The sequence below is a fragment of the Caretta caretta genome, chromosome 13, assembly GCF_965140235.1.
Source record: "Caretta caretta isolate rCarCar2 chromosome 13, rCarCar1.hap1, whole genome shotgun sequence".
Classification (NCBI taxonomy): domain Eukaryota; kingdom Metazoa; phylum Chordata; order Testudines; family Cheloniidae; genus Caretta; species Caretta caretta.
Window position 1 is genome coordinate 32,433,883 of NC_134218.1, and position 24,049 is coordinate 32,457,931.

The 24,049-nt window shown below is 53.5% G+C and overlaps 1 protein-coding gene across 2 annotated transcripts in view; it reads left to right on the top strand.

Moving 5' to 3' along the window:
- The window catches only part of LOC125622208 (arf-GAP with SH3 domain, ANK repeat and PH domain-containing protein 2-like), a 122,150-nt gene extending 98,165 nt beyond the window's left edge, over positions 1-23,985 (top strand). Inside the window, exons 20-28 of one of the 2 annotated variants that reach the window (XM_048819996.2) lie at positions 6,201-6,268; positions 7,448-7,555; positions 8,155-8,386; positions 9,183-9,347; positions 10,057-10,120; positions 11,186-11,241; positions 11,749-11,894; positions 13,532-13,654; positions 17,340-23,985. In XM_048819996.2, the coding sequence (XP_048675953.1) occupies positions 6,201-6,268; positions 7,448-7,555; positions 8,155-8,386; positions 9,183-9,347; positions 10,057-10,120; positions 11,186-11,241; positions 11,749-11,894; positions 13,532-13,654; positions 17,340-17,414 (1,037 nt within the window). In that variant the 3' untranslated portion in view covers positions 17,415-23,985. Of the gene's footprint in view, positions 1-6,200; positions 6,269-7,447; positions 7,556-8,154; positions 8,387-9,182; positions 9,348-10,033; positions 10,121-11,185; positions 11,242-11,748; positions 11,895-13,531; positions 13,655-17,339 lie in introns of those variants that run through there. The other variant, XR_012664741.1, reaches the window with a different exon arrangement.
- The last annotated feature ends 64 nt before the right edge of the window (positions 23,986-24,049 follow it).

Here is a 24,049-nt window from a genome sequence, read left to right on the forward strand (position 1 = left end):
CTCAATGACCACCGCCCAAACAACCTTAACTCTGCCCCTGCATTTGTGTTAATATGTTAGGCCCTGTCCTGACCTCTGCTAGAGACAACAGCAGTCTTTGCTTTTACTTTATTGGGAGCTCCTTTGGTCCCTTGTGCTCCTGTTACCTAACCTTATATGTGTCCATCCTCTAGTGTGTAATTCTGTGTCTGATTTGTGATGATGCGCACAGTTCCTGTGTTAATATAATCAGTGTGGATCTTTCTCAGCTGGTGTAGCATTTCTGGTTAGTTCATACAGTAGCTTTGTCTCTAACCATGTGTCTTTAATTGGGGATGCATGGTATTAGTAGTAGGAAAAAATCACTCTTTGGATGGGTTTGCATGCTATGGTGATGGGCCCTGTAACAAACTTTAGACCCATATTGTGATGGGGTGTATAGACCCCATGCAGACAGGGAAGGGCTAGCCCTACCCCTTTGGCCCTGTGAATTATGTATGATAGGGAGGAGGCCTTTAAAAGGGAGGACGGGTGGGAGAGGAGCAGGATTGCCCTAAGCTGCAGACTGCAGGAGTGATTCCTAGCCAGGAGACCTTCACCCTGAACAACAGATTCCCAGCGTAAGATGGACAGGCTGAGCCTGACTCAGAGGCCTGGCCAGACCAATTTCCCCAAAACCCAGTACGTTGGTGCACAGTAGACTTGCTGCACCCCTCCCCTTTTGCTAGTGCCACTGGGAGGGAGTATCCCTGAATGCCTTGGGGTTTGTGACTTTCATTTTTGATCCCCGCCTCTGGAGAGACTTAAAAGGGCCCACAAAGGGCAGAGGCCCCCCCCCCAAATAGTAAGGAAGTGGGACCTGGGCTGGGACCCCTCAGTGCAGATAACTGGGCATTGTCAGGTTCCTGCCCTCCCCCGCCTCCCAAGGGAGGAACCACCAATGACTCTGTTACACATATGAATTCAGGGATTCCTGAATTAATAAAGTGCCTTTAGTTTTGTAGAGTGGATTTTACAAAAGGCCTGATTGATGACAAGTGGTACCAGATGTGATAAACACAGGCGTATCTTGAGACTAGTCTTGCAATTTTATAAATGTTATCTCTATCGCTGTAAGCCAGGCAGTGTATGCTGGCTGGTGAAGAGCTCCAATCACTGCAGGAGCTACAATCAGTGAGGATAATTACTGCAGCCCTGGGACAGGTAGACAACTCCAGAGAAGTACCACCCCCAGGGGAAATTGCACAGACTAATTCAGACCATTCAAGAAGCCCAGGAGACAAAGAAGAGCTTGTAAAGGCCCAGCCTGAACTGCCTGAGGTCCTGCTTTAGATCCAACAAATTGACATGGTCCTTTGACCAAGGGGGGAAACCCGACCCAAAGGGTTGAAGGACTGTGACCTACCAGATCCCCCATGTGGATGATAGGTGACTTCTGATAAGCTAGCATGTGTTTAGACCTTTCTCTGTTGTATGATATATTTTCTCTGTAATACTTTTCTCCTAAAATCAATGTTCTATGCTCTGTGAAATCTGTCTGGTACCAGGTAACCCACGAACCTTGGAGGATCAAAGTAAAATGCATGTGCTGAGCGAGGTCAGATCTACTGGAATAATCACCATGAATTGCAGGGGGACTGCAGCCTAAACCCCCAGACTGAAGAGAGAGGGGAGATGGCTGGAGGCCTGAGATCTAAAGGGGTGCCCTTTAGCAGACTATGGAGGGGGTCAGAGGTGCAGTTACCCTGAAACAGTGACACAAGTTTTCTATGAATAAGAGTAATCTCTCCATGCTTTTAGGTGCAGTTCTGAGAGAGAGCTCTGTGATGAATGGATCATTTCATTCATGGAGTGTGCTTTCTCCTCAGGGCAGAGTTAAAGTTGCTCCCAAACAGTTAAAGTTGTTTGGGTGTTGGGCATTGAGAAAGTTGCTCTGATGCCTAATTTGTTTAAGTATCAATTTCTATATATACCTGTTAATGTTGAGTGGGGTTGCTTTTATGTGTCCAGTGTGGTCTCTTCTCTGGACTATCATGTGCTACTTTAACTGCAAATTGACAAAGTCTTTGGGTTGGAATCCCTGTTTTGGTAAGTCTCAGCTGGAATCCAAGGCCAGACTGCTCCCTGGAGAGCTCTGTGCACATCACTGTAATATTAGTTAATGCTTTCTTAGCCAGATGTGCAGAGGTTTCCTCAGAGCAGCTATGGGTGTTTAACCATCTCAATGGTTCACAGCCCTTCCGCTAGGCCAGCTCCCAGTCACCAGCCAGTCATCCTCACTCAGCCAGATCTCACTGTCTTCTTCCAACTCCCAGTCAATCAGTCCTTCCTTTCTAGCTGCAGCTCTGCTCACTAGCCCCATCCCCAGGCCTGTTCCATGGACCAGAATCACCTCAGCTCCCCCGGCCAGCCTGGTTTGCAAGCACCAGACCTCAGGCAGTGCTGGCGCCTCGTCTCCACTCCTGCAGCCAGCTCCTCCCTTTGGCTCCTGCTGCACCACCATGCACTCTCCTCTTTCCACTGAGGTCTGTAGAAGGGGAGCCCCATGCAGCTGGACCTATATAAAGTCTGCCAGAGCAGGGCTCCCATCCATTAGACCCCGGGCTGCACATCAGAGCCTCCCCGTTTCTGTCTCTTTCCAGCCCCCTCCAGGGCCCCACCAGTTGTTTCCTCCCTACAACCTCTCAGCTCTGCCTGCTCCCTCCAGTGGTGCTTCCAGTCCTCCCTATGAAGGGGACCATTGACTTGGAGAGAGCTATGAGAGTTTACCCCAGCTGATGGTCTGCCCCAGGACATTTGTTCAACATCTTCCTTAATGATCTGGATGATGGGATGGATTGCATCCTCGGCAAGTTCGCAGATGACACTAAGCTGGGGGGAGAGGTAGATATGCTGGAGGGTGGGGATAAAGTCCAGAGTGACCTAGACAAATTGGAGGATTGGGCTAAAAGAAATCTGATGAGGTTCAACAAGGACAATGCAGAGTCCTGCACTTAGGATGGAAGAATCCCATGTACTGCTACAGGCTGGGGACCGACTGGCTATGTGGCAGTTCTGCGGAAAAGGACCTGGGGATTACAGTGGACAAGAAGTTGGATATGAGTCAGTAGCGTGCCCTTGTTACCAAGAAGGCTAACGGCATATTGGGCTGCATTAGTAGGAGCATTGCCAACAGATCGAGGGAAGTGATTATTCCCCTCTATTCGGCACTGATGAGGCCACATCTGGAGTATTGCGTTCAGTTTTGGGCCCCCTGCTACAGAAAGGATGTGGACAAATTGGAGTTGAGCAGAGGGCAACAAAAATTATTAGAGGTCTGGGGCACATGACTTATGAGGAGAGGCTGAGGGAACTGGGTTTATTTAGTCTGCAGAAAAGAAGAGTGAGGTGGGATTTGATAGCAGCCTTCAACTACCTGAAGGGGGGTTCCAAAGAGGATGAAGTTAGGCTGTTCTCAGAGGTGGCAGATCACAGAACAAGGAGTGGTCTCAAGTTGCAGTGGGGGAGGTATAGGTTGGATATTAGGAAAAACTTTTGCACTAGGAAGGTGGTGAAGCACTGGAATGGGTTATCTAGGGAGGTGGTGGAATCTCCACCCTTAGAGGTTTTTAAGGTCAGGCTTGACAAAGCCCTGGCTGGGATGATTTAGTTGGGGTTGGTCCTGCTTTGAGCAGGGGGTTGGACTAGATGACCTCCTGAGGTCTCTTCCAACCCTAATCTTCTATGATCCTATGATTAATTGCTTAGCAGTGAGAAAGGTAATTGAATCGGATGAAGATTAATCCTCAGGGCCTAGGTTCATAAAAGTCATTAGGGTCCCAAGGCCCAGTTTTAGGCTCCACTGAGATCCACAGAACTCCAGCTGAGCCCTGAAGGCTCCTGAACTCACTCGGTGCCTACATTTTTGCAGTAGAAAGTTCCCATGGTGCCTAAGTTACTGCCTCTGGGCATGTGCGCTCTGCTGCCCTCTCGGCACCCAGACGTCTAACCCCCAGACCATGCACAAGGCAGGGAAAGAGGCATTCAGTCATCTAAGTCATGGGTGGGACCCCAGCCAGTAGCTGGGCTCAGAGGCTGCCTACAGTCTCAGACCCCTCAGGCAAGTTCACACAAAACAGTGTGGTGGGAGGAGGAGGACCAGGCCCTCCCTCATAACTATTAGCCCAGTGGTTAGGGTACTCACTGGAATGTGGGAGACCATGGGTTCAAGTCCCCCCTCTGCCTCAGGGGGAGAAGGGGTTTGAACAGGGAGCTGCCACGCTCAAGTGCAGCTCAAACCACTGCGCTGTGGGATATTGTGATGGGTGGGGCTTCCTCAGTCTCTTCTGTTGAAGTTCTTCCACTGTAGATAAATAAGTAAATAGTCATTGAAGCAGGGGGCCTGGATGCTGGGTCTCCCACCTCCTGGATGAGTGCTCTGCCTACCAGGCTACAGAGTCATTCTCATGCTTGTGCTCTCTCACTTTCCCTCCCGCATTCGCTTCTTGCAAACTGGCATAGGCGCCTAATTCCAAAGAGGGTTTCTGGCTGAGAATCACAAGCAGAGAAAGGCACCTACTTCTGAGAGAGAGCTGGGCTTAGTGCACACCCCTCTGGTTGGCATCTCCAAGGCGGCTAGCGTGCTGGCTTTTGTGATTTGCATTCAAAGATGCATCTCTCGCCCCACTCTTAAGCGCCTACCTCAGGCTTTGGGAGTCACAGGTTGTTCCCAGGATTTTCTAGGTGTCCAAGAGTTCAGCGTTGCAACGCTCAGTGTCCCCACCCTATGTCCTTTCGTGCATTCAGGCCTGTGTGGCTGAGGGAGCTCGACTCCGTTCTGACTAGGATTGCTAACTTTTGTTTCCAAGCTAAAGACAGGTCAGACTGGGGAGAGAGGTGGGTGTTACTCTTCTGGGCTCTGCCTGCAAAATAAGCTCCACCCTGGTGCATTGCCAGCACAAGACACCACGCACAGTAGATTATGTCGATGTTCAGAATATGATCATGTGCTGACTGGGCTCCTTGAGTTTGGTTCTGCCTCAGCAAGGCCTGAACAAGCCTCTGGGCTCTGCTGGGCTCAGCGCCTTTTAGACTGGGGAAGAAATGAATGGTGGCATCTGCCCAGTGCCACCCACCTGCAGCACCAACATGAGCCATTACTCCATAAGCGGCAGGTGTGTGGCCCTCCCTCTCCTCTCTTCCAGGGGGAGGAAATAGTTCCCAGTGGTGACACCTGAAGGGGACCGGCTCTAGGCACCAGCAAAGCAAGCACGTGCTTGGGGTGGCACAATTCCGGGGGCGGCGTTCCAGCCACCCTTTTCTTTTTTTTTTTGGCTTGGGCAGTTGCGCTCTTGGAGCTTGGGGCGGCAAAAAACCTAGAGCCGGCCTTGCACCTGAATGTTCATCCTTAGGCCTCTGAGCAATCACCTCCCTGAGATGAATGAGGCAGGGCACACCTTTCAGAGCTGCTGTTCCAGACTCAGGCAGACATGCCTGCACAAGTGATACTTTGCTCACGCGTCTGAGGTTTTCTTCACACAACAGCTAGAGACTTCCTTTTTTTAAAAAATGAGGGCTGAGATTCTGGAGAACAAAAGAGCAGGCGTGGAGCAGCACCGGTATGGTGCATGGGCATATGCCAGCTGGTTTTGAGCCCTGACCGAAGATCTAATAATCTGCTGTGCATGAGGGTATGAAAAACGTACCCTGTGTTTGACCTTTGAGATTTATAAAGAATTCCACTTTAAAGTTGGGGGTGGCAGTACAATCACGACAACTAATTAGTGTCTGTATCTTTGTCGCGCATTTGTCAGCGGTGTCACACATTTACCTTTAAAGGCTGCCTCCTGTGACAGGAGCCATTTAGTAGCAATGGCTCTTCGGTTGTTCTCTCCTCTTTACAGTCCCTGGCTGTACACATATCTGTGCTCATGTGCAGAGCAAATTCTGCAGGGGCCAATCAGGGGGCTAAAAGTGGGTCCTGACCTGAGGGAAGCCAAAACTCCCAAGGCTTGGCAGCCAAATGTTAAACTCCCCTGTGCCAGCACTGTGCCAGGAGCTCTGGAATCCTGCATCCCACATGGAAGCATCCAAACAACTCGCTCACTCAGAGCAAGAGCTAGAGGAGACGGGGGTTAACGTGGAACTCACAGGGCAGCCCTATCGAGAGTCGCTTCCATGCCTCCCTAGCAGGAACTGCCTTAGCGCTCACAGGGCTCATGACAGCTGCTTTTTCCCCACAGCCAATGAAGCTGAAGAGACGGCCCTGGATGTGGCCAGGTGCATGAGACACTCGCTGTGTGAAGAACTGGTAAGAAATGGCACCTTACAGTCTCCACCTTTGGGGTGTGAGCTCCACGCAGCAGGTGGGGCGCTCAGTAGCAAACCAGGGATTGGACCTCATTAGAAGGGGAGGGGGTTAGCCCCACCACACTGCTTCTGCAGGGTGTTTCCCCAAGCCCACATTGCACTCCCTGCAGCATAGATCCAGCAGTATGCTGGGCAAATAGCTCCATTCTAAGGTCTGGCCTCTTGTTTAGTGGAGGTCCAAAACACTCAGCTTTATTGCCCATATTTGCACAGTGCCAACAAGACACCTAAGCTTCTGGCCCAGGCTGCACCGGGCTCCATGTGACAACTTGGCTGAATTCTGTGAGGTTGGTCTCTTCTTGGTCTGGAATCTGGCCTGAACTTTGCCTGATTGGTAGGGGGTTCTGAGTTTAGGGGTGGGGGGAGAGATTGGGGTTGCCCCTCCCACTGGCTCATCCAGGATGGCCTAGGAGTGCTGCAGGCAGTGCATGCTGCTTCTGCTGGTCCTGGCTGACAGTGGTGCCCTGATGCAAGGCCTTGTCTGAGTTGCTAGGGCTCTGCTGGTACCCATGAGGGATGCAGAGCAGGACATAAAGTGACCTCAGGTAGATGCCTGGTCTGCTGTTGCTGACAGAGAATGGGATTCGTTCAGACCCCACTGGAGGGATGGGACAGCCAGTTTGGAGACATTTCTAGTGGTAGTGCAGACTTTGGGGTTAGAGAGATGTTTCTTCTCTCAGTTAGCAAAATCAGAGTCAGTACTGATGGGACATGGTCTGGATTTGCCAGGTTGAGAGGTCTCTGTGGCTATAGCTGCTGGGCTCAGAGCAGTCTGCTGTGGGATGATCTCCTTCTGGCATATGGCAGGATCCCACACCCAGAAACCACCCAGAAATCTTGCTTTTGTGCTGCCCAGGCCCATGTGTTAGGGCTCCAATGCAAACAGCAGTGTCCTGGAAAAAGGACGAAGGCTGTAGGAAAGTCCCCAGGTAGAGATGGGGCAGCCTGGGTGCCATGCCTACCAGCTGGAAACCCCCACTGCTTCACACTGAGGTGTGTTTTCCCCCAGGACCTGTCTCTCTGACCCTGGGCTGCCCACTCCACTTTCAGCCTTGATGCAGAGCGCTGTAGGTGGGTATAGGAGAGAGTTTGACCTGAGCCTGATTCCTCTGTGTTCCAGCTGCTGCAGGCTCAAAACAATCAGTTCAACATGCGTGTTCATGTGGAATATGAGTGGCGGCTGGGCCAGGATGACATGTATGAGAGCGATGATGATCTGGATGAGAAGGTGAGATCCCAGCACACTACAGCGGTCCTCAGCTACAAACAGAGGTTCTTGCCCACATATATATTGATTAGTATGGACCCAGCACAGACCTGGCTCAGCACTTCTTCTCATCACTGAGCCATTAACCGGGGCTGCATGTGCCTATCTTGCCCTTCTACCTTACCGCAGCTGTACCTCTGATCCTGCCTCATTTCCCTTCGAGGTTATCATGTGAAACTGTATTGGATGCTTCACTGAAGATGAGCAAAAATATAGCACCCATTTTCTCATCTTAGCTATCCATGTTGTGCCATTAACACGGGAGCTGAAACTGGGCTGGAATGGGATTTGCTGCAGCCATGCTGCTTGCTGTTTATCACCTGCCTTATTATTGTTGCAGTAATTTACCGGGCATGGAACTCTTTTGTCCAGCCTTCTGCCTGCTTAGAAATTGGCATGATACATGCATGTATCATGCGCTCAGGGAACTCGGCAGTTGAGGGTGAAAGAGCTTTTCAGCTGAAGCTTGCTGGATTGAATCCAGCCCAAGGTTGCTGTGACCAAAAGTCTTCAGCAGTTCACAGCTCCACATAAACAACATGCCTGTCTCTTCTTTTCAGTTGGGTTCCCCGAAGGAGCGCATTCCCCACCTTCAGAGCTACTACGGTTCACCGGCTACTGCCTACCAGCCATGGGGAAATGCAGCAGGGCTTTCAAAGGGTGCAATTCCAGCCCCCCAGGGGAAATTGCATGACATCTATGCACGCCCTCATTCCCACACCCGTGACATACCAGCAGCCCCTGGCTCTGCTTCATGTGTGCCCCCTCTTCCACCACACAGTGTAATCCGAGGTGAGACTTTCCTTTACGGTAGCCCTGCTGCAGCAGTGGGGTTTGTGGGGTCGGGCCAGCCCCAGAGCAGAGGAGTCTGACTGGATAGATTTCAAACAATAGTGATGCCCTTCCTTCTTATCCGAGGCAAAATTGGCAGTTAATTGTCCTGTTGGCCCCATTGACAATGCCCCATCTCTGCAGCTCCCTACCCCACCCCCCGGGGCCTGACCACCACTGGGCCAAGCCCTAGAGCAAGCATCAAAGCAGCCAGGCCCAGACCAATCTGCCTACAGCAAATGTCTGTGAGGAAATGTCTTCAGTTTTTCTCCGTGTACGGGATGCAGTGACGTCTCAGGGTCTGAGACGGGGCAGCCCCCCAGGATGTGGACGGCGCAGTGACATCTAAGGGGCTGAGGAGGGGCAGCCCCCCCAGGATGTGGACGGCGCAGTGACGTCTAAGGGGCTGAGGAGGGGCAGCCCCCCCAGGATGTGGATGGCGCAGTGATATCTCAGGGGTTGAGGCGGGGCAGCCCCCCAGGATGTGGACGGCACAGTGACGTCTCAGGGGCTGAGGCAGGGCAGCCCCCCAGGTACAAGGGGCAGCATGAGTAGCTATCCATGCAATACATTTTTTTGCCCACCTCAGGCCAGATCCTCAGCGGGTATAAATCAGCCTTGCTATGTTAATGTCCATGTAGCTACTCGGATGTACACCAGCTGAGGCCCTGTCCACCAAAGCTGTCAGTAGCCCCCTCCCTGTACGTGTCCCCCTCCCTCTCCTCTCACTGCCAGACTTGCTGTTGGTTTTGTGTAGCTCCCCACGTGCCCCTGCCCGCTCCTCCTGCCAGTGCTGTGGACTCTGGAGTAAGGAAGATCCTGTTGCTACCTCTGAGCATGAGGCACAAACGAACCTCATCGGATCCTGTGCCCTGGGTGCCGCTCAGCCTCATGCAGCCCAGCCACGGCAGCCTGGCTCCAGGTAAGGGACTGGCCAGTAGGATGGGGCTCTGTGGGGAAGCAGCTCGGGGAGCTGAGGACACTTGTTCTGTCTCCATTGCCCTTGGGATCCAGCCCTGCCCAAGGTAGACACCGTTCCTATCAGTCCTGGCCTGGTGGGCATGTCAAGCTCCCTGGGATTGCAGGGTCTGGCCCTTCCTGTTGAATCCTGGGAGATGTACCCACCGCCCCGAAGGCCAGAGAGCACAGGGATGGAGAGGATCCCCAGAAGGCAGCAGACTGAACTGTGCAGCTGCCAGGGACTAGCCCTGCTCCAGCCCTTCACCCTGGATTGTTCCCTTCCCTGGGGCTCTGAGGCTCCTTGGCCAGGCCTGTGGGGCATGCGGGAACGTACTGAGCCTCAGAGCCGCATGTGATCCAAGTGCAAAGCGTCTGCACCTGGGAATCCCTGGCTGTCCTGGCTGGTGAAGGGTACATAGCTCCCAGCTCTGGGCCAGGCCTGTTCCCCGGCCCAGCTCCGCTCTTAGGAATGCTATGGCAGTAGCTGAACGCTTGCCCCATGCCCGGGAGGGTGTCCCCGGTGCTGAGCGGGTGTGGGGTGCGACAGAGCATGGCTTCTCTGTGCACATTGTCCATCGGGGGTGGGTCAGCAACTGCCAAGAAGGCACCACCTGTGAGCAACACACCACCTGCTTCTCCATTGCTCAGGCCATTTCCCTTCTCCCGGTCAGATTCTGGATCCTTCTCACCTCCCAAAGGCCATTCTGCAGCAGGAGCCCCTCCCAGGAGACTGAGGTAACTCCCCATGGCTGAGCTCACTGAGGGGCAAGGCCCTGGCACCCCTTAGCCTCGGCCTGAGTTTGCATGAAGCTGAGAGAGCTGGGGCCTAGTCACTACAAGCCCCGTGAACCTGGGACGAGCTATGCAGGGCCTCTGGGAGAGCTCCCTGGGCAGAAGGCCTCTCTGTGGGTCAGGGTAACCTGGGCAGGGAGGCTGTGGGGGGGCTCTGTGGGGCAGGGTTACCTGGGCAGAAGAGCCAGGGAGCTCTGTGGGGCAGGGTTACCTAGGCAGAGGGGCTGGGGAGCTCTGTTCGGTGGGGTTATGTAGGCAGAGGGGCCGGGGGGGCTCTGTGGGGCAGGATTCCTGGGTCTGGGGCTCTCTGGAGGGAGCTCCTTGCCCAGCTGGGGGCATGGCAGTGTTCGGGGGAGGTGAGTGCCCTGATCGTGCCTGGTGCCCAACAGAAGGCCCTGCAAGAGGTGGGTAGGGGGCAGGGGGACGCTGCTGTCTGCAGCCATTGTCTCCCAGGGCTGCTGTTCCAGGACTGGGACCCCTGGCAATGGCACTGGGTGCTGTCACTAAATACCATATCTCAGTGCCCTGGCATGGGCGTGTCTGGCCAGCTGCCCTGTACAATGGCCCCTTCCTGCGGGAGGGCTGGTGGCTGTGGCACTATGGCGAGGTGCGGGCGAGGTTTTGCCCTCTCACCTCCTCTCCGCTTCCCCATGGCAGGAGCCCCAGGCTGCCGTCCAGGAGGCTGCAGCATGGCTGGCTCTCTGGAGTGCCTTGTGGCCTGCTGGGTGCAGTGGGGCTCCTGGAGGGGCTGCCTCCACCACTGGAGAAAGACCCCGGGCCAAGCCCATCACCCAGCTAGTGTCATACTCCTCTGCGGCTCTGCCTGCCCGTGGGGCTGGCTGGCAGTCAGCAGCCAGCAAGGCAATCCCACGGAGCCTTGGGGCCCACCTGAGATCTGCTGCCCACCGATACGTGCCTCAAGAGTGCAGGGTACCTAGGGCCCCATTCCGCACCCCACCCATCCTCATCCTGTCTGAGTGACCAGCTCTTCTCTGCGGCTTCCCTTAGCACCGGATCCCACCAGGTCACCAGCCACTCCTCCACCAAGGACATGGCACAGCCTGGTAAGGATGACTTGAGCCCTGCTTGGCTACCAGAACCTACCCGCGGCCTGCCACATCGGGCCCAGCTCCCTGCCCTTGCGCCACTCACTTTGGAGCCACTGCCTGCCTAGCCCAGCTGCCTGCCCCATTCCACCCCTCTCCAACCCCCTCCCCACCCTCTGCCATCTCACCCCTCCCCAACCTCGTCCCGCAGCCCCTCCACCATCCCTCCCCTCGCCCAGTACTGCCACCCTCCACTTCCCCACCCCTCCCCAAACCGCTCTGCCACCCTACCTCTCCCACAGCCCCTCTGCCATCCCTCCCCTCGCCCAGCTTTCTGCCATCTAACCCCAGCCCCACTGCCCTCTGCCGTCTTGCCCCAGCCCAGCTGTTCTGTCTCCCTCCTTTGCCCAGCCAGCTGCCCAGGGTAGTGAGGGGGCCTGGCTGGCACAGTGCGGTGCTGCCCTGGGGGTGGTGCTGATTGCCTGTGAAGAGAGGGAGTTGGTGACTGTTCTGCTGGTGTCCTAGCTGCCCTGGAGACAGTGGAAACGCTCTTTGAGGCTGGCTCCAGCAAAGGAAGACGCCACGGGCTGCCGTGGACCTCGCAAGACCCAGGTGGAGGCCCTGGCCCAGTACAGGACGTGCTGCCCCGTCTCCCAAGTAGGGACACCCTGGTAGGTGCTCTGGTCTGGGATGTCACGCTCAGATCCCACTTCCTCACCGGCCTTTTCTCTCTATATTTGGTTGTAATGTTGGCAAAAGTGCCCCCCTTCAAACTCCAGTGCTGCACGCTGGCACCCCGGCCACGGACAGGGCTCAGCCTCGCGGCAGGCTCAGAGGGCAGCAGAGCATCACATGGAAGTGGCAGGAGCTGATTGCAGGCATGGAGCCCTCCCCCTGCGGAGGCATTCGCAGAACACCATGGGGAGCAGAGGCTAGCCCGAGTCCCTAGGTGCGCAGTCCCTCTCATCCCCACACAGCTGGAGCAGGCTGCCCTGCGGCCAGCAGTTCCACAGGGCCTGATTTCTGAAGGGAGGGACTGGGGGCCTTGTACATCTGGCCGGCTCCCTTCCCCTGAGAGCACATGCAGAGTGGGTGAGCGTGCGTTCCCGGGGACATGTCAGCTCCTCTGCCCGGGCAGACACAGGCGTGGGCACGGGCGGGAGGTACACACAGTGCATGGTGAAGATTGCATGCTGCAGATCAGGCCCTCAGCCTCCTGGGGGTGCCCTGTCGCTGGGGCCCTGTGGAGGTCAGAGCCTCTGCCTCACTCTCCCAGCTCTCCCTTGGCATCATGACTAGCACCAACCCTTCCCCCAGGCTCCCTGCCCCCAGGAGAGCTCCACACAAGCCCCCCTCCCCGCAAAAGCCCGCAGGGAAGCAAATAAACAAGGACACAGGGCTTGCTGTCTCCAGGAAGATTAGAGGGTTTCCAGGTGTCTGGTTTTCGACTGTAAAGTCCGGTCGAAAAGGGGACCTAGCAGTGTCCAGTCAGATTTACTGACCAGACACCAAAAGTCCAGTTACCTCAGGAGGGAAGGAGGTGCTGGGCCATCAACCCATGCCAGCCGCTGCTCAGCCGGGGCCGCCTCCCACTGCATCTGGTGGGCAGGCAGCCATCAGGCTGCAGCTCCTGTCCCAGCCAGGGAGCCCAGCTGTGGGGGGCAGGGGAGAGAGGTGGAGAGGATCAAGCAACGAGGAAGGGGGAGGGGGTAGAGCAGTGAGCCATGGTGGGGAAGAGGAGCAAGCAGGGGCTGGGGCGTCAACGGAAGAGGTGGAGCAGGGGCAGGGCCTCGAGGGAAGAGGCAGGGCCCTGGGGAAGAGGCAGGACAGGGGCTGGGGCCTTGGGGGGAAAGAGGAGGGGCAGGGGGTCCAGTTTTCATAAATTAGAAAGTTGTCAACTATATGGAAGAACACCGCAGATAGGGAGCTGCCAGAGCCATACTACACAGTCTCCAGCATCTGGACCCCTGCAGCCCTTCACCACCCACTCCAGAGCTCCCAAAGCACCCACAGCCACCCAGCACTCGCCTCCCCTCCCCCCCCCCCCCCGCATTCTCCCAGCCTGATCCCCTGCGGCCCCGTGGCATGCCCCTCACTCACCTGCCCTGTGCAGGGCTCCCATGCTGGTTGGTGCCCTCACCCGTGTGCCTGGAGGGGATTCTCTCCTGCCCTGAGTGCACGGGGGCTTGGGGACCAAAATGCCCCTGCATTCAGGCTGCATTTGTTTGTGTCTACCAAAGAGCATGGTGCAGGACGCATTGGACAAAGGGATCCAGGCTTGATGACGTTCTCCCCTCCTGATTTTCAGAGTAAACCACGCTTTTTCCGGGTCCGAGCACTGTTTGACTGTCAGGCTGACCGTGAGGACGAGCTGACCTTCCATGTGGGAGAGACCATCATCGTGGACGAAGAGGAGGACCACAATTGGTGGGTAAGTATCAGCCTACACTGTAGTACAGCACTGCGGGTTCCAGTGTACATGCTGATGTCCCCTTGACCTGCGCGCCAAACCCCTCCCTAGCCACAGCTCCCAGACTCTTAGCCAAGCTGCCTTCCTCCCTTGCCTCCCCTGGAGTGCTGTCCTGTTTTTTTCATGGTCTCCTGGTTAGAGCTGAGCAACCCCACTCCTGCCTTGTTGATCTCTGGAGCTCTGCACTCAGCCCTCTGGACTCTCCACTCTGATGTGCTCGCCCATTTGCGCTCTCTTCCCCTCTGCCTCTTGCACTGATACCTGTTAATCCGCTTGCTCCTGTCACACCCTACTCTCCTTCAGCACTTCTGGTTCCACTGTTGCACTATCCAAACTTGCGCTATGCAAACTTGCGCTATGCAAACATTAGCATATTGGAAACCAGTTGTGTCCCATCTCTACTGAACATCTAGAAATCTAACTTCTGGCTGGTTCTTCCAAGACAAACAATACAAATGTCACCATTTTATTAAAAATATATAATTGTGTAATCCCCACTCCCCTCTCTCCGGGGTGCTACCTGGGACTGGGGTACCACTGAGCCCGCCTGACCCACCAGCCTGGGTATCCTTAACACTGTACTGCTCTGCAGCCTGCCAAGCCCTCCCTCAGGCTTCAGACTGCAGTTTACCAGTACAGATACAGGTAGGGACACACCCAGCTGCAGATCCCCACAGATGCTGAGATCAGCTCTGCATGGGAAGGCTCAGCTAAGGTACTGCCCAGTACTCAAGTGCACACCCCCCTCTAGAGGGTAAACCCAAAATTATGCAGTCTTCCACTGCACAGAGATCTGTACAACATAAGCTCACGAAATTCTCCCTCAATGTGGAGAGGAATATACACAGCTTTCTGCCCCACAGTTATGATTTCCACCCACTGGCTTTAGACAAAACAAGCTTATTAACTACAAAAGATAGACTGTAAGTGATTATAAGGGATAGCAAACAAATCAAAGCAGATTACCTAGCACAGGGGTAGGCAACCTATGGCACGCGTGCCGAAGGCGGCACGCGAGCTGATTTCCAGTGGCACTCACGCTGCCTGGGTCCTGGCCACCGGTCCGGGGGGCTCTGCATTTTAATTTAATTTTAAATGAAGCTTCTGAAACATTTTTAAAACCTTATTTACTTTATATACAACAATAGTTTAGTTATATGTTATAGACTTATAGAAAGAGACCTTCTAAAAACATTAAAATGTATTACTGGCACGCAAAACCTTAAATTCGAGTGAATAAAGGAAGACTCAGCACACCACTTCTGAAAGGTTGCCGACCCCTGACCTAGCAAATAAAACAAAAATACAATCTAAGCTTAATATTCTAAAGAAATTGGGTGTGTGTAACAAATTCTCACCATAAATGTTGTTTTAGACAGATTGTAGAGATTCTTGAAGGCAAGCTGCACTTGCTTGCAGCTTCAGACTCCAGTTATTCCTTTCACAGGCTAGACAACCCTCTAGCCTGGATTCAGCCCTTCTCCCCTAGTTCAGTCCTCTTTCTTGGGCGGGGAATCAGTGAAGAACGAACCATGATTATGTCACTCCCCTACCTTAAATGGTTTTTGCATATGGCGTGAATCCTTTGTCTCCCAGTTTGATTCCCATGCCTGGTCAATGGAAAAACACTAGTTTTATCATGGAGTCCAGTACCAGGTGACATGGTCACATGTCCCTTTTGGGCCACCGCAACCATGACTCAGAGGCTGTTTGCAGCATCCTCAGGAAGGCTTCCCAGGAAGGCTCCCCAGTGGGAGATTAGCATCTTCTAAGACCTACCGTTCTCCCTAATGGCCCTTCCCAGCCGGCCATCTAGACTGATTGCATTCCCCAGGTGTAAACACATTTTAATAGATGCATAGACAATATTCGTAACTTCAGATTCCAAAATAATACATGCATACAGATAGGATAATCATATTCAGTAAATCATAACTAAGGCTCTGTGTTTGTCACAGAGGTCACGGAAGTCATGGGTTCCGTGGCTTTCCGTGACCTCCGTGACTTCTGCAGCATCCCCTTGCGGCTGGCCCAGGAGCCACCTGAGCAGCTTGGGCAGCTGCCGGGTCATTCGCACTGGCTGCCACTGGGGCAGTCTCAGGGCCCCTCTGCCCCCCACAGCAGGAGTTTGGGTGTGTGGGGGCTCAGGGCTTGGGATTGGGGCCAGTGCTAACCTCAGCTGCTAGCTCCGCTTGCTGCCTCTGCCTGCAGGCACCACCCTGGCAGCTCTCATTGGCCACGGTTCCCAGCCAATGGGAGCTGCAGAACCATGGCTTGGAGCGGAGCAGAGGCAGCACGTGGAGCTGGGGCCGCCACTTCCCAGGAGCTGGGTAGGGAGCCTGCTTGAGCCCCACCAACCCCCAACCGGCACCCATGCCCCCCCCCCCCCGGGCCATGACTCCCCACCCCGAGCACCTGCACCCCTGTCCCCAGCACCCACAATGCTTCCTCTGGTTGCGTCCCCCTCCCCAGCACCCGCCAGGAACTGTGGCCAATGGCTCCTGGTTGACGGCACAGAGGGGCTAAGGCAGGCTCCACCCCTGCAGCTCCCATTGGCCACAGTTCCCGGCCAATGGAAGCTGCGGAGTTGGTGCTCAGAGTTGGTTCTCGGGGCTCGGGGCTGCAGGAACATGCCCCAGCCCCTGCCCCAGGCTCAGTCCGGAGTCCCCTCCCACACTCCAAAACCTTTGGCCCCAACCCAGAGCCCACACCCCCTCCCACAATCCAATCCCCTGCCCCAGCCCGGTGAAAGTGAGTGAGGGTGGGGGAGAGCAAGCGACGGAGGGATGGGGGATGGAGTGCGCGGGGCGGGGCCTTGGTCAAGGGGCAGGGCAAGGGTGGGACCTCAGGGAAGGGGGCGGGGGAAGAGTGTTTGGGTTTGTGTGATAAGACAGTTGGCAACCCTAGCTGGAACCCGGGATGGCCGTGCCCTGGATCCTGTAATGACTGGGGTGTGGGTGGTCAGGCTCGTGGCTAGAGTCAGGCGCCATGCCACGGGTCGAAGCTGGAGTCAGCATCGGGGACGGGCAGAGGAGCAGGGATGCGGAGTGAGGCCGGAAAGCAGGTACTGGGAATAGACGGGGGTCTGGGATGAGGATGGCAGCCACAGGGAGGCAAGCAGGAGCCAGGAGTCCTGCAAGCAGGCAGGGTCCATATTAGTAGTAGCAGCAGCCAGGGATTCTTCTAGTTGCTCAGACAACGTCCTGTCCCTTTCTGGTCTAAACAGAGCTCCCCAGCCATCCCTGGGGCTGGGCATTTCCCCCAATCAGGAGCTTCGGAGGCAGAGCCCTTTGTGAGCAGAGCTTCGTTGGTTGCCTTCTACAGTGGCTCAGGTGAGCTGCTGGGTAGTGGCTGTGGACTGGGCACTGCCTGGGGACCCAGGGGCCCAGATTCGAGATCCGCGCACAAGACCATCTGCAGGAAAGAATAGAGCAACTAATGCAAGCTTGCTGGGAACCTCGTCACCTGCCCAGAACCTGCCCTTGTTCTCCGGGGAGTTGGCGAGTGCAGAGATTGGAATGGCTGGGCCCTGCCTGGGCTGGTTTAGGAATGGCTTGCAGTCATTAGTCAGTTCCTTTCCACTGGCTACCCAACCCCATGGAAGAGCCCCAGCTGACTAAGCCTTTGCTGGCTTTTCTCTTCACAGAGCGGCTGGGTTGAAGGGCAGCCCCACAGGAAAGGCGTCTTCCCAGCATCGTTTGTTCATGTGCTGAGTGAATAGGACCTGGATGGCTGACAGAAGAAAGAGCATCTCAGCTGCTCGAAGTGCAGATCCCCCAGACTCCCTGTTTTCAGCAGGCTTCCTGCAGAGAACACACTTGGCAAGCTTGTGCTGTTTCATCTCTTGTGCCTTGTGACTCTCACCTTCAGGCCCACAGCATGTGGTTCTGCCCACGGGGCCCAGAGCAGGGCTTGGAGGGGTCAGGTCTTTGCCTGTCTCCTGAATTGCAATCAAGTATCCTATTGGGTGTCTTTGAGTCCTGCTTTCAGCTCCAGCTGTTCAGTGTGCTGGCTCCCGCAGAGCAGTGAGGCGCTCACTGCATGGTACTGGCTGGGAGTGGCCAAAGCTGGGAGAATGCCACTTTAGGGACACCAGAGTTTGGGGCCTGTTTTAACACGGGATAACTGACGGCTGATTAACTGGATAGTAAATGCCACTCTAGACACACCACAGATGTCTGTTCCACACTCAGCCCTAGTGTCCAGGTTAACATCCACTCTCCTCCCAATTAACGTGAGTTAACTCAGGTTCAAACAAGTCCCAAGCCCCATTCCAGTCAAACCTGTCCACTATGCCAGCCAGGGAGCTGCCCAAAACAGGCTTCTTTCCACTCTCCCATTTGAACCAGTCATTCAGCTGGGCAGCCACTTTGACACCCTGTTCAGAGCCCTCTTTCCACTAACGCTGCCACCACTGGAATCACCGGCGGAGCTGTGTGGGGACAGAAAAACGCTGATCAGTGTTCCCAGTGGCCAGGGGCATGTGACAGGAGAGAGCTCATAGACCTTAAGACCAGAAGGGACCATTGTGATCATCTAGTCAGACCTCCTGCACATCACAGGCCACAGACCCTCACCCACCCACTCCAGTAATAGACCTCTCTGGCTGAGTTACTGGCGTCCTCAAATCATGATTTAAAGACTTAAAGGTACAGAGAATCCACCATTTACACTCGTTTAAACCTGCAAGTGACCCGTTCCCCCCATTACAGAGGAAAGCAAAAAACCCCAGGGTCTCTGCCAATCTGACCTGGGGGAAAATTCGTTCCCAACCCCCAAATGTGGTGATCAGTTAGATCCTGAGCATGGGGACAAGACCCACCAGCCAGACACCTTGGAAAGAATTCTCCGAAGTAACTCAGAACCCACCCCACCTAGTGTCCCATCACCAGCTACTGGAGATATTTGCTGCTAGCAGTCGCAGATCGGCGACATGCCATCGTAGGCAGTCCCATCATCCCACCCCCTCCATAAACTTATCAAGCTCAGTCTTAAAACCAGTTAGGTTTTTTGTCTGCACTGCTCCCCTTGGAAGGCTGTTCCAGAACTTCTCTCCTGTTGATTAGAAACCTTTGTCTAACTGGAACCCTAAACTTATTGATGGCCAGTTTATAGTCATTTGTTCTGGTGCCATCATTAGCCCTTAACTTAAATAACTCCTCCCCCTCCCTGGTATTTGCCCTTCTGATGTATTTATAGAGCACAATCATATCTCCCTTCAGCCTTCTTCTGGTCTGACTGAACAAGCCAAGCTCTTTGAGTCTCCTCTCATAAGGCATCAATCCTCTGATCCTCCAAGTAGCACTTTTCTGCACCTGTCCCAATTTGAATTAATCTTTCTTAAACATGGGACACCAGAATTGCACACACTATTCCAGAGGAGTTCTCACCAGTGACTTGTATAATGGTACTAACATTTCCCTGTCTCTACTGGAAATACCTCACCTGATGCATTATGGGACTGCATTAGCCTTTTTTACAGGCTAATGCAGCCACATCACACTGGCAGTTCATAGTCATCCTGTGATCAACCAGTACACCCAGCTCTTTCTCTTCCTCTGTCACTTCTAACTGATATGTCCTCAACTTAAAGCAAAAATCCTTCTTGTTAGTCCCTAAATGCATGACTTTGCACTATCATATTTCATCCCATTTTTATTACTCCAGTTTTCAACGTCCTCCAGATCTTCTTGTATGATATTCTGGTCCTCCTCCATATTGGCAATACCTCACAACTTTGTGTCATCTGCTAGTTTTATTAGTGCACTCCCACTGTGCCATGGTCATAAATGAAAATGTTAAATAAGATTGGTTCCAAGACTGATCCCTGAGGAACTCCATTAGTGACCTCCCTCGAGCCTGACAGTTCACCTTTCAGCATGACCCATTGTACCCTCCCCTTTAACCAGTTCCTTACCTTTCAATTCTCATATTAATCCCATCTTCTCCAATTTAACTCATAATTTTCCAGGTGAAACTGTATCAAATGCCTTACTGAAATCCAGGTAGATTAGATCTGCATTTCCTTTGTCTAAAATATCAGTTATCTTCTCAAAGAAGATCAGGTTGGTCTAATGCAATCTACCTTTTGTGAAACCAGGTTCTATTCCATTCCAATTACGGTTCACCTCTATGTCCTTAATTCCTTTCTCTTTCAAAGTTTGTTCCAAGACCTTCCAAACTAACAGGCCTGTAGTTTTGTGGATCACTTTTTTCCCTTTTAAAAAAATAGGTACTATATTATCAATTTTCTAGTCATAGGATACTGCTCCTGAGTTTATGGAGTCAATTAAAATGGTTATTATTGGGCTTGCAAATTGATGTGCCAGTTCCTTTAATATTCTTGGGTGGAGATTGTCCAGGCCCCATGATTTGGTCCCATTAAACTGTTTGAATTTGACTTACACCTTGGATGTGGTGATTTCTGCTTCTGTCTCCCCATTCCCATTAGCCACCCTGCTACTACCCCTAAACTCTTCATTACCCTTATTAAAACTGAGGCAAAGTATTTGTTTAGGTGTTGGGCCATGCCTAGATTATCTTTAATCTCCATTCCTTCCTCAGTACTTAGCGGTTCCACTTCTTCTTTCCTTGTTTAATTTCTTTTATTTATATGGCTATAGAACCTTTTACGATTGGTGTTAATTTCCTTTGCAAGGTCCAGCTCTACTTGGCTTTTTGCAGTTCTCACTTTTTCCTTACATTTTCTGATCTCCAAGAGGTAGCTTTCCTTGCTGATCCATCCCATCTTCCATTCCTTGTAGGATTTCTGCTTTCTTTTACCTGTTTGAGATGCTTGTTCATCCCATTTGGTCGGCAACCCTTCCCTACAAATTTTTCCCCTTGCTTGGGATTCAGGCTTCAGATAGGTTCTGCAACTTCGACTTAAATTAATTCCAAGCTTCCTCCACATTCAGATCCTTGAGTTCTTCAGTCCAGTCCACTTCCATAACTACTTCCCTTAATTTTTTAAATTTAGTTCTTTTGAAATCAAAGACCCTAGTTGCAGACCTATATTTGTTGATCCTTCCATTCAGTTTAAACTGAATTAGCTCATGACTCAAACCGAGATTATCCTCTACAGCCTGTTCTTCTACGAGGTCCTCACTACTCGCCAATACTAAATTTAAAATGGCATCATCACTTGTTGATTCAGTCTGAAGAAATCTTTCATCTATCACATCCAGGAAAATCTGGGCCTACCACTTATCCTCCAGTCTAGATCTGGAAAATTAAAGTCTCCCATAATCACACAATTCCCAGTGGTATTTATTTCATTAAAAATATTAAAGAGGTCTCTATCCATATTCAGATTGTATCCTGGGGTCTGTAGCAGACCCCAAGCACTGTCCCAGTGGAGCCTGTGTTATCTTTATTCCCCCAAAGTGATTCTGACCCAAACTGACTCATCCATTCCATCACTTCTAATTTCTTTACAGTCTGCCTCACCATTACCATACAATGCTACTCCACCTCCTTTGCCTTTAAGTTCTGTCTTTCCTGAACAGCACGTACCCTTCACTCCCTGTGCTCCAGTCACGACAACCTTCGCTACCTGTACTCCAGCTCTACTGTTTGGAAGTTAAAGTGGTTACCCCAGAATCCCTGGAAACAAGTGCATCTAAACTGGGGATCGTCCTGGGTTCAGCTCCCTCCTCTCCAAGAGTTTAGCCAGCACTCACCCGGCACCACGAGCAAGCCTCTCCTGCAGGGCTGGTGCTCTCTGAACTGGAGAAGGTTCAGAGAATTGCTCCATTCTTTGCTAGAAGCTCTGGAACAGTGCTGAGGCCATGAGCTTCTGGGGTGTGACCCAGTCACCAGTAAATACTGACTGTCCACTACTGGGTCTCACAGAAGGAAGGAATGTTCCAGTTTCTCTCTCCAGCCTCCTTTCCAAGCCCACCTCTACCCTGGTGTGGAAAAGGCCCCTAGGATCCCATCTAATCCAGCCATTGAAGGTTAGGGGACAAGAGTCACGGCTGGCTTTTTTCAGTCTAGTCTTAAATGTGCCAAGTGATGGCACTTTCCTCGTGTTTTCTATGTCCACTTCCAGGCCCAGGGTCCAGTCTAGGGTATGACTGTGTTTGCTGTTCCAGAATCCAGTGGTGTGGGACCTGGGTGGAGAGGTGGGTTTGCCCATTGTGTCAGAGGAATTATCTGCACAGCTGTTGAAGTGTCCCGGTACAATGAGCCACAGGGAACAAGTGGCTCCATCTTCCTCCATTTCCCAGAGAGCTTGTTCCCCAGCTGAGTACATCTCACTGCCAGGGAGATTACCAGAGTCTGAACCTAAGAGTTTCCTATCTTAACATCCCCCCCCCCCACCCCATGCCTAGTTCTGCTCCTAGCTCCCCTCCCACCTTGGTGTTTGGACCTGTCAAAGACCCGTAGACAGCTGAGTTCAGCTGCACATGTGTGAAGAAGAGATGCTGGGGTCCTTGCTGCAGCTGTGGGCTCTGCTGCAGACAGATTGTAGGGGAGGCACTGCCAGAAAGGACCTCTCCTAGCTCTCCAAGAGAAGCTGCAACCTGCTCTGTCTCACACACTCCTCATTTAAGTGCTAAAACGTGAGAGAAGAAAGGGACAAAAAGAGAACCCCCACCCCACCCTGCTCCGGTTTGCAGGCGCAAGCCAGCACTATATCCTTTCTCACAGCAGACGAAGCCACAGAGGCCAAGTGGCTATGCCACTCCCCTAGGTATCTAGCACTTGGATACACCTGCGTCACATGCCGCCTCTTCCCACTATCACAATCCCAGGACTCAGCTGGGGAAACCCTGCCTCCAAAGCAGCTTGCGCCATCCAAGGGACCTGTAGCCACCCCCACCTAATGAGCCCCAAAGCCATTCACATACTCGCTAGCAACTGCCACCCTGCAGGTGGGCTGGGCAAGGTAGAGGGGTAGGCCCTTGCCAAAGCCAAGTGCACACTGCCGCGTCATTGGTCTGAGGGGGGCAAGGTGAGACCCACAGTCAGCCTCCAAGCTCCTCTCCCTTGAGCTGGGATGTGTGCCAGGAACTGGCAGTTTCACCCAGTGCTGGCTGCTGCCACCCTTTCTTGCACTGCAGTTGCAGGACAGGGCTTTGGGAAGCAGCTGGTTTACATGGCCTCTCCCCCCCCCCCCCCATCTATGAATCTCCAATAACAGCCTTCTTCCCTCGGAGTTTGGCTGCTCCTCTGCCCTCCTCTGATCCTGACACGTTCCCAGCATCCCCGTACAGGGCTGTGCACAGCCTCGGCCCCCAGCGCCGACAGGGTGAGCCAAGGCTGGGTGTGACTGGGGCCAGCAGTCAGTGCCCTGGGAAGGGTGGGTCTGTGCCTCTGGCTCTCCCCGCCTGTGTTGCTGGCTCTGCTGCACAGTGACCGAAGGCGGTGGTGCCGCTGAGCAGCCCGAGCCTTCGAGAGCAGCCGGTACGTCAGCCCCCGCGGGAAGGCAGCAGGGATGGCACAGGCGGTGCTCAGGCTGGAGCGGTCACTCGGATGAAAACTGGGCCTTGACGTGGGCAATGTAATGCACATGACGGGAGCCTTCATTTCCGTCTCGGTGTTCTTCGGAAAATTTGGGTTTTTTTCAGTGGAAATGGAATTAGCAAAAAAAAGTCCAAAAATGGAAAGAATTCAGCTGAAAAACCACAATATTTGACTTGGGGATGCTGCTGCGGTGCCTCCCAGGAGCTGGCATTCAGATGGCTTGTGCTCCCGCTCACCTTTGGGTTTGACTGTGTCTCCCGTGGCACACTGTGGTCTTCCTCTTGGGAAGGGCAGGCAGAGAATCGTGGTAGTCCCTGGCCATGGTGCAGCATGGGAGATGTTGTTTGGGTGCATGTGCGCGTCCCAAACCCAGTGTGACGAAGTGGGACCTTTCTTAATGTTTCCTCTGAATACTGTAGGGGTGCCTCAGTTTCCCCTATGCATTTCTTAAGTCTCTAGGTGGTGGGCTAAGGGGATATATTGTTGCAGAGCAAAGGGCCAGTGCACACAAATGTCCTACACTCTATCTTCTGGCAACTGATGGCCTGGGCCCTTCCCCCCCGCAAGGTGAGAGCTAAAGGGTAGGAGAACAAAGGAATCAAGTGACCGCCTGGCCCGGGAAAGGGACAAAGCCCAGAGGAGGGGCGGCTGGAGAGAGTTTCAGTTTGGGGCTGCCTGGGGACATGGAGTGAAGGGCAGACTTGGTTGTCTGGCTCACTGACCCCCCAAAATGGACCCGGCTGAGGGGTCCTGTTCTCTGTACCTACAAGCTCTGTTGTAGACCGTGTTCCTGTCATCTAATAAACCTCTGTTTTACTGGCTGGCTAAGAGTCACGTTTGACTGCGGAGTTGGGGGGCAGGACCCTCTGGCTTCCCCAGGAACCT